Source organism: Macrobrachium nipponense, chromosome 22, assembly GCF_015104395.2.
Source record: "Macrobrachium nipponense isolate FS-2020 chromosome 22, ASM1510439v2, whole genome shotgun sequence".
Classification (NCBI taxonomy): Eukaryota; Metazoa; Arthropoda; class Malacostraca; order Decapoda; family Palaemonidae; genus Macrobrachium; species Macrobrachium nipponense.
The window spans coordinates 10,883,058-10,893,057 of record NC_087213.1 but is presented as its reverse complement, the minus strand read 5'-3'; the positions used below and the strand labels follow the sequence as shown (position 1 = coordinate 10,893,057).

Sequence of the window (10,000 nt, the reverse complement as noted above, 5' to 3'; positions counted from 1 at the left end):
GCAATTATTTTCTTCATAGTCATCACATCTTTTTTTATGTGTATATATATGCATATGTAATATATATGTATCTTTATATGTGTATATATATAGACATACTAAGAAATCACAAAAATAAACACTTGATTTTGTTTATTAGCTGAAGCCACTGGGAAAATTTATATAATATATATATATATTATATATATATATATATATATTATATATATATATATATGTGTGTGTGTGTGTGTGTGTGTGTGTGTGTGTGTTTTGTGTACATAAATAAAAGCGCTTCCCTTTAAACAACACGTAAAAAAACGAAAGCAGACAGAATAGAATATATATAATATATATATATATTATATATATATTATATTTATATAATATATACATACATACATACATGCATACATACATATACATATATATATATATATATATATATATGTGTGTGTGTGTGCGTGTGTGTGTGTTGTGTGTACATAAATAAAGCGCTTCCTTTACAACACGTAAAAAACGAAAGCAGACACTGATAGATACCGCGGTAATAAAGCCGCTTGGCTTAATTGCAAATAAGAAAGCTAGAAAAGGGGAAAAACAAACTTGGCCGAATCTGCGGCCACTCGGCAAGAAGAGGCAATAATAATGAGGAGACGGGAATGAAGGAAGAAGAGGCGAGAGTAACAGAATAGTAAAAGGCCAGATTACGGATAACCGATAATGAGGCTTCGATCTCTTCGTGTGCTTCGCCGATGCAGCTCCCTGTGCGGTGTCCTTGTCGTCGTCTTGTCCGTTCGCCTTTGTCTGTCCTGAATTTTTCGTCGTCAGGACAATGCGGAAACGAAAGAAGGCTTATTTTTTTGCGTTTTTTTTTTTTGACGTAGTTTTTTTTTTCACTTATCTTTTTAAATGAAAAGAAAAATCATCTTACTAACTGGTGTTTTGGTCGTCAGGATAACGCGAAAACGAAAGGAGATTGATTCGTGAATAAGATTGTTTTGTGCTCTGATTTTTTCAATTGTTTTTACATGAAGAAAAATAGCTTATTACTCTCCTCTTCCGACGATTATTTTGAATTTTTTCAGTCTTTCCGGAAAAATGCAAACAAATATCTTCTTATAAATTAATTTTTTCAACGATTAACTGAATTTTATTGCTGAGAGACAAAGGCAAAATTGAAAGAAGGCTGATTTGCGTGTGTGTGTATGTTTTTTTTTTTTTTTATTAAACCCGTCGCTTTTGTCAATTTTCTGTTTTATTTATATAGTTTTTAGGCATTCTCTGAAAAAAGGCAGAGCTATTATTATTTTTATTCTCCTCTTTCGACGATTAACAGAATATTTTGTTGCAAGGACAACGGGAAAACGAAAGAAAAGCGCCTCAGTGGCGTGGTTGGTACGGTGTCTGCTTTCCACCTCGGTGGTCGCGGGTTCGATTCTCGGCCATTCCATTGAGGAGTGAGGGATGTGTATTTCTGGTGATAGAAGTTCACTCTCGACGTGGTTCGGAAGTCACATAAAGCCGTTGGTCCCGTTGCTGAATAACCACTGGTTCCATGCAACGTAAAAACACCATACAAACAAAAAAAACGAAAGAAGGCTGATTTATTTTAGCTGTTACTTATTTTTGTATTTTTTTATTTGAAAAATACGAAGAAAAATAATTGAATGAATTTTTTACTGTCAGGGCAACGCGAAAAACGTTGCCGATTTTTTTTTATTTTTGAGCTGTTACTTTTTTTGTGTTTTTTTAATGCGAAGAAGAACAATTATAATAACTGATCTTTTACTGTCAGGACAACACCAAAACGAAAGGCTGATATATATAGAGATATATATATATATATATATATATATATATATATATATATATATATATATATACTATTATATATATATATATATATATATATATATCTTTTTTTTTTTTAGCTGACACTTTTTTTGTAGTTTTTTAAAATGAAGAAAATTAAGTTTATTTAATCGCCTCATCAGACGATTTTTTTTTCTTTTTCTTTTCGTTCAACTGGAAAACTGCGAAGAAAAATACGTTTTTATTATTCTAAAAATTTTCGACGATTAATTGAAGTTTTTGTCCGGACAACGCTAAAACGAAAGAAGGCCAATTTGTCTTTTGTAGCTGTCACTTTTTTTTCATTTTCTTTTAAACGAAGAAAAATAATTATATTTACTCTCATCTTTTGACGATGAACTGAATTTTATGTTGTCAGGACTACGCAGGATGAAAGAAGGCTTTGTGTATGTGTGCGTGTGTGTGTTTGTTTTAACCTTTTTCCTTCAGTTACTTCTTTCGAATGAACACCATATTCTTTGGAAGCTTGAATTTCAAGTCATGCCCCCTGTGGGCTTGTTCCATATGAATAGGGTAAAACCTCTGATTAATAAGAATAACTTCGATTGTTTTTTAATTTTTTCCTGAAAAATGCAAAAACAATAATCTTGTTTACTCTCCTCTTTCGACGATTAACTTGATATTTTGTTGTAAGAACTAAGCAAAAACGAATGAAGGCTGTTTTGTATTATTGTAAGCGGTCACTTTTTCTCACGTTTTGTTTTCAATGAAAAGAAAAATAATCTTATTACCTCCTCTTTCGACCATCAACATTTCTGTACATTTTTTGAAGAAACTGTTACGGCCTGAAAGTTAAGTAGTTCCCACTTTTCATGGCTTTGGTTTCATTTTAGTCTCTTCAAGAAAGTGCTAATGATAGGAAAATGTATCTACTTTCCCTTTCCCGTCGCATTTGATGCTCCATAAACATATTTTTCTCGAAAATATGTAGAAAAGGAAAAAAATCCAAATACTATTTTTTCCGTCACTATTTTCACGTCACTGTATAGGGAAGAAAGATAATTTTTTCCATTTTTTCCCCGTATTCGCTTCTTACGTTCTTTATTTTGTTATTTAAGAACATCAATTTCCTTTAAATTTTCATCTTCAATGCTCATTCTTTTTGAGAAACTAAAAGGTGAGATGGATGATTTAATTGAATTTTTTTTTCAAATATATGAAAAAGATTTGATTCCATCGTCATCATTTTTCTTGAAATCATTTACTGAAGCGTTCTATATGATGATCCACCAGACAAGCGAAGGAAAAAAAAGCTGGCCCTCACGCTAATGAAAAGATTGAAATAATAAGTTGAAAACCCATTATTTTCATAAATGTAGTAATTAAATCAAGAAAATAAAACAAGCTATTCCAATATTAATCATAACGTTTGATAGAATCACAAGGATCACAGTCTCAGAATCATGATGTGATGATCTCTCTCTCTCTCTCTCTCTCTCTCTCTCTCTCTCTCTCTCTCTCTCTCTCTCTCTCATGCCTATACCCATTCCTCCTAACCATATATAATGTCTTCACGCCCACCAAATACTCTTGGATGGATAAGTTAGTTATTAATAAATAAATCGTTTTACTCTCTTGGACACACATTAGCCAAATTGACACTGGTAAATTTCAATTAACTTCTCTAAACAAGTATCAACAAAGACATATCAAATGGAATATTTCTAACAACCTCGTCCAAGAAGATATATCGAACATAAGGAAGCCTTCACTCGGTAAAATAAATAAATAAATAAATAAATAAATAAATATATAAATAAATTCAGCATTGTGTGTGTGTGAGTGTGACTGTGGATAATTTCTGTTTAAGACCACGTCCATTACAACCCTCCATTTTAAGTAGTCTGAAATAAATTGATAGAAAAAAAAGAATGAATTCTCACCTGGCGCCATTAGAAGTTCAGAATAATTTTATAAGGATTAAATAAATAGGCAAATAAATAACATAAGTTATCGCCTCAAGTCCCAGCAACCACCCTCCTTTTTTTTTTTTTTCCCACGGCGCGAATGTTAGAGAATATCTTTGCATGCCCAAATGGTACTCACCCTTATCGTAGACATTAGTGGGCACGTGGACGGACGAGAAGTTCTCATTGACGGGTATGCCGTCAAAATGCGAGTTGGGTACGAGTTTGAGCTCCCTGTATCCTTCTTTGAGCTGACCGGGCCGTTTTTTGTCGTCCTCGCTGTAGTACTCGTTCAGCTTCTTGGCGCTGTAGTAATCCACCTCGTCGTCGTCGGTAAACTGATCCAGAGACGCTTCCTCGGCCACGTTCATTATGCGCTGCGGAGACAAGACAGAAATGCGTTTTCACGTTTTCGTTCACCGTTACAGATATGACAGTGGTGGTTTGTACATTGAAAGGAATGAACATGACCTGCAGTCTTGTACAACAAAATTTTCAGTCTTACAACAGCAATCGTATATAAATTACACAGATAAGGACATTACGCCTCGATCTGATAAGGTATAAGTAATTATCAGTGCCCTGTACATGCAAATGACAAACTTCTCGAGCATGAAGATTCATAATGTCAATATCATTCACATACAAGTCTAAATAAAAGAAAAATTAATAAAAAAAAAAATTGAAAATTTCGCCAAAAGCTTCGTCCTCCAATGCGCCTCCTTATTTGTAATTTATATCACACTCACTACCTAAATTACAGAGAAATGGACATTACATTACAGTCTCATAACAGCAATGATAATATAGAAATGTCACAAAGAAACTGAAGTGATTTTATAACAAGTAACAAGCTTTTAACCAGACATGCCATAGCACACCTTTTCTGAAGACGTACTCTAAAAACCTTTCAAACATAGTATAAAATCTACTAAAAACTCAACCTCATTTTAGTGCATAAATATCTAACGTAATATTATAGCAGTTTAACTCATTATCAGTATCGATGGAAATCCTTGAAGATGACGATCTGCGAAACTTCTTATGTTTTTTTAAGATTGCCTTTAAGCATTAATTGGTGCTGACGATACAGCCCAGTAGTTGGTTGGGTTTTCCATAAACTGTTGCCGGACAACTAATTCATTACATAGATAAACTATATATGGCTTTATTATGATGTACATTTTAACATAAATCATACTAATATGTATTTACGTATAATATATAGTATATATATATATATATATATATATTATATATATATATACATACATACATACATATATATATATATATATATATATTATATATATATATATTATATATCAATACATAGATAAACTATACATGGCATTATTATGATAAACATTAAAAAAATCCATACAAATATATATATATATATATATATATGTATGTATGTCTATATATACACACACAAACATACGTATATACATACACATGTAACGCCTGAGTACCTGAGCCAGAATTTACTGCAACGGTCCGAGATCACGTCCGAGAAATTGCTTTAATACATTAAACATTTCGGAAGCTCGGAACCATTTTCTTGGATCCTTTTTTAAAATCACCCTTTTATGTCAGGACAGCACGCAAGCATACACACACAAACCCACCGCGATTCCCGTCAAGGGAAAACTTACGACCCAAATTCAACAATATTTCGGAGCCAGTTTTTTTCCCGCAGAAAACATCCTATTAGGTTTGATGGCTCGTATACGGTATAAAATCCTCCTGCAACAAATTAAAAACGTCCGCTTTGTTTGCTGTGATCAACAAAGCATTTGTTTACAACAGCCAGTTTTTTCCTTACTATCAGTGATTCACAATTTACCATAAACAACGCAGTCTTTGATGCATATAGACTCGAGATGGAACTTACTTCGTTTCATCTTTAGAAAGCGATGACCTGAATGTCTCAACCTGGACTGCAAGAAGTATAAAACCTTGACGGCAAGAACTCGAACTGACCGTCTTAGACTGTAAGAAATTGATAGCGTTCGTCACGTAGCAAATAAATACTCCCTATTGTTTGTCAAATGTTCTCATCACCACAAGAATATTCGATCAGGAGTAGGTTGCGCCGTTCCCCCTCCTCAAAACGTCATCGTTATGAAATAATACTTCGATGAAAGAGTGACTGAAAACCAAATTCCTAGTCAGTTTTAGGTTTTGGCTGAAGTGACAAAGGATGAGAAGTCATATGCTGAAGAGCATTGTTAAAAAAACTTCAAATAAATCAAATCATTTTAGCTACATTGCCTATTCTAAGAACTGAAAAATGTTATCAAAATATTAATAACTAACCAACCAAAATGGATTTAAGAGCAGCATATCAAACTGCCCTTGAAAAGACTTCACGCACTGATAGAAAATAATTCAAGGTTGAAAAAAACAACTAGTCACTCCATTTGAAATCTTCCAAGCAGTTTTCAAGATCATGTGAAATTATATATACAATATATATATATAATATATATATATATATATATAACACATATAACATACATACTCTATATATATATATATATATATATATATATATATATATATATATATATATATATATATATATATATATAAATTCCCTGATAGTAATCCTCCACTGCCGCCGGGTACGTAAAATAAAAAACTCAACGTTCAGAAAGTAAAGCTCCCTTTGATGATTCGATTTTGCCTTCCTATAACCCCATCTATCTATCTATCTATCTATCTGTTAGCCTATCTGTCTGCTTGACCACGAGGCATATTAGGGGACAATTTCCATTCCGCCAACCAAAGTCCTTTTTCTCTCGTGTTCTAAGCGATTCACTGCAGGGCGCCGCTGCAGCTGTCCAGACCTGTTTTCCAATAGCCGTAACATGCAACGACGTACTTTATGTCTTATCCCATCAGATGAAAATCTGCGCTGCACAAAGTGCACTGGAGATTATTACTCCCGTCCTCAAATCACCTCAGGATTTTCTTTCGTGTGCCTGGCAAGACGCCCACGCATTAATTACAGACCCGCATATCTATGTGTTCATTTCCAGACACACGCACGTATCTATACACATACTTATATATTAGCTTCTAACTCCGCCATTCGTGTCTTTCCTGTGCTTTATCTTCCACATGTCCCCACTCATCTTCAGCAATCCTAACTATTGTGGCGCTCTCTCTCTCTCTTCTCTCTCTCTCTTCTCTCTCTCGCTCTCTCTCTCTCTCATTCTCGTCTCATTTCTAATTTTCTCTCTTAATATATATATATATATATATATATATATATATATATATATATATATATAATATGTATATACAAATACATACACACATATGCATACCTGTATATATATATATATATATATCTATATATATATTATATATATATATATGTATATGTATATATATATATATTATATATATATATATATATATAATATATATATATATATATATATATATATATATATTTGTGTATCTGTAGATGAAGTACATTCTGAGGTTCAGAAAACTCTCATCAGTTCGAGGATTGGCGAATAGAGCTTAATTACGCAATTACAACAAAAAATATGCAGATTCTGATTTGCGAAGGCAAACAGTCAAGCATTACCTCCGAAGCAATGAATGAGGCCCATGTCGAATGTCTCCTAGAAAACCGAACCCACTTCTGTGTGAAGTTACGCGATTCTCCTTGCGAGAAGGATTCCATTTTTCTTGATCCCATTATTTCCCGGAGGTGGTACTCTGTCCTAAATCACCAGCAGGCTCTGGGGCCTGGAGGTGACAAGTCCCGCAACAAAATATGAAGTTTTTTCGGGTACGACAGTTTTAAAATAGATGGCGAGAGGTCCTGGTCGAGGCAACTGCGAGGCCAGACACATTACGTAGCAGTAGGAATTTGGGGGAATAATAAATCTTAGAAAATAAACGAGCAGGGAATGTTAGAATGAAAAAAAAAAACAATAAGTCGTACCTAAATACGCAAATGCCTGACAGACTCGACTGTGATTTACAATATCTTAGGAATGGCATGGTACAAAATCCTAGAATACTGTTGGGAAGAGGAATGAGCTTTTAGTAAGTTAAGCAGACTTAGCGCCCCCTTCCAAAAATACTGTCCTAACATGAAAAGAAAAGCCAAAGAGTGCGTTACAATAACAGTCTGCTTCTAGGAAGGGAAGTTTGGTTGCAACACCGTATGAAAAGCGAGAAGAATAACTCGTCTAAAATTAGCGAACAAAATATCGCGAGGCCTCCATCAGAATAAACTGGGAAAAGACGATGGAAATCATCAGAGGAGAGAAATCCTGGTGAAAGTAAAGGCAAAGAAGCCTTGATCGTTTTTCCTTCTTAGGAAACAACAACGGTCAGAGATTGAAAATGGAAAAGATTGTACAATTTTTAAGATGGGGAAGGTGTGACGCTCGTTTTCTTCAGTGAAAAAGAGGCCAACCGGACAATGATTTAGATTTCCCTGTGCCTCGCTTGTGTTGACGAACATGCGTACGACACGGGTTAATAAAAGTAATGAAGGGAAAAAGGTATCACTACAGAATATCATGCGAGGATGAAAAGAATGAAAAATTAAAAATGATGGATGCACCAAAACCTGAGAAAGGTTATGTGAACCTCCATGAGCGCACAGAGGAACGGGAACTAGGAAGGGTCGAATTCAGGTATCTTGGCAACATTCGCTGGGCGAGACTAACACGACTGACATATTTGCTGATAACTGGTTTCACAATGACGAAGATCCTCGGTGCTTGTGATGGGACGTTGCGATGGTAAATAATCGTTCAGCGACGCATGAAACTGTTGCTATTCCAATAAATATTTTCCAGCCGGCGCCCGGTCGATGCTTTCCTTGAAGGAAAGGTCGTCTCTAGATTAATCTTTTGGATTCTTTAAGTACATAATATCAGTGGGTTACAATCAATGGAATATGCAGTGAGAGGAAGTACACAACACGAGAAAACAGTATTACAGAAAAGGCCCATTGGAAGCAGAAACTGTAGGGTATCTAAAATGATTTAATGTCTCATTTCCCAGAGGAGTAGACACAGAAAGGGAAGCTGATTTCGTCCCATGAACGGTAATAAATGAAAGAAAAATATTTTCGCTTCTCAGGGCAGCGCTGCCTTGTCAGGAATTCACAGTAAATAGAATAAAAAAAATTGCAATTCAATCAAGATTCGCATCCTCAAGAATCTACACTACCAAATTCACGTTTATTCCAAAACCAGATGCTCTGATGCACACACAAAACCTTTAAATTGTGTTTTTTCTCAGCTTTTTCAAGACACCAACTGAAATACTTGATATTCTATGTCAGTATATCCAAGTGTCAGTAGCCTGAATATATACTGCTAACGAATATCAAGTAAGGAGACAAGTCATGGATATAATGAATTTGAGTAGTACACGGGAGTGAAGCTTCCCCCCTTCTCTCTCTCTCTCTCTCTCTCTCTCTCTCTCTCTCCTCTCAGGCAACCAAACCGGTCCATTATACAAGATAATTTTCATTTCCTCCCTAGTGCCATTAAGGATCATAAAAGGGCACCATCTTTTTTGAGAAAATTAGTTTTTGAAAATGTGTGTGATGGGGCCTTTTCGCAGCAGTGCCCAATATAATATAACCTTCGGGAAGAAAAAAATAAGATAAAAAAAAAAAGATTAACAAAGGACCACTTTCCGGACTCCATTTCCCTCACTCCGACACATTTATAAAAAAAAGGGGGAAGTAAATAGTGTTGCGGTGTCGGACCCTTTTCCCCCCCTAATGTTTAAATTTCCTCCCCGATAATTTCCGAACAAACTGATTTAGCAACGGAATAAAGAGCAAGGGGTTAACGGCCTCTGTCTCCGGTATATTGCTTGGCTCTCGATAAGTGAGGCCTCTGTAACAAATAACGGAATTTACGACTTGGGGGGAAAAACCTGCTGCAGTCTACAGTGATTGCGTTTTAGAGCGAACGCGCGCATGCGTACGCACGGGATGGTGCTGTACCTCATTTAAGAGGGCCTTACGAAATTATAGTGCATGTCTTAATTAAATATATATACGTGTATATATATATATATATATATATATATATATATATATATATATCTATATATATATATTATATATATATATCTATATATATATATATAGATATATATATATATATATATATATATATATATATATATATAGATATATATATATACACAATCCTCAGTGCAGTAAACACACACACACA

The 10,000-nt window shown here is 34.5% G+C and overlaps 1 protein-coding gene across 6 annotated transcripts in view; it reads right to left on the bottom strand.

Annotated features, from left to right (window-relative positions):
- The window catches only part of LOC135198484 (voltage-dependent calcium channel subunit alpha-2/delta-3-like), a 585,611-nt gene that overhangs the window by 198,633 nt on the left and 376,978 nt on the right, over positions 1 to 10,000 (bottom strand). For all 6 annotated transcript variants that reach the window (XM_064226069.1, XM_064226067.1, XM_064226068.1 and 3 more), the window contains exon 4: positions 3,901 to 4,138. In XM_064226069.1, the coding sequence (XP_064082139.1) occupies positions 3,901 to 4,138 (238 nt within the window). The remainder of the gene's footprint in view (positions 1 to 3,900; positions 4,139 to 10,000) is intronic.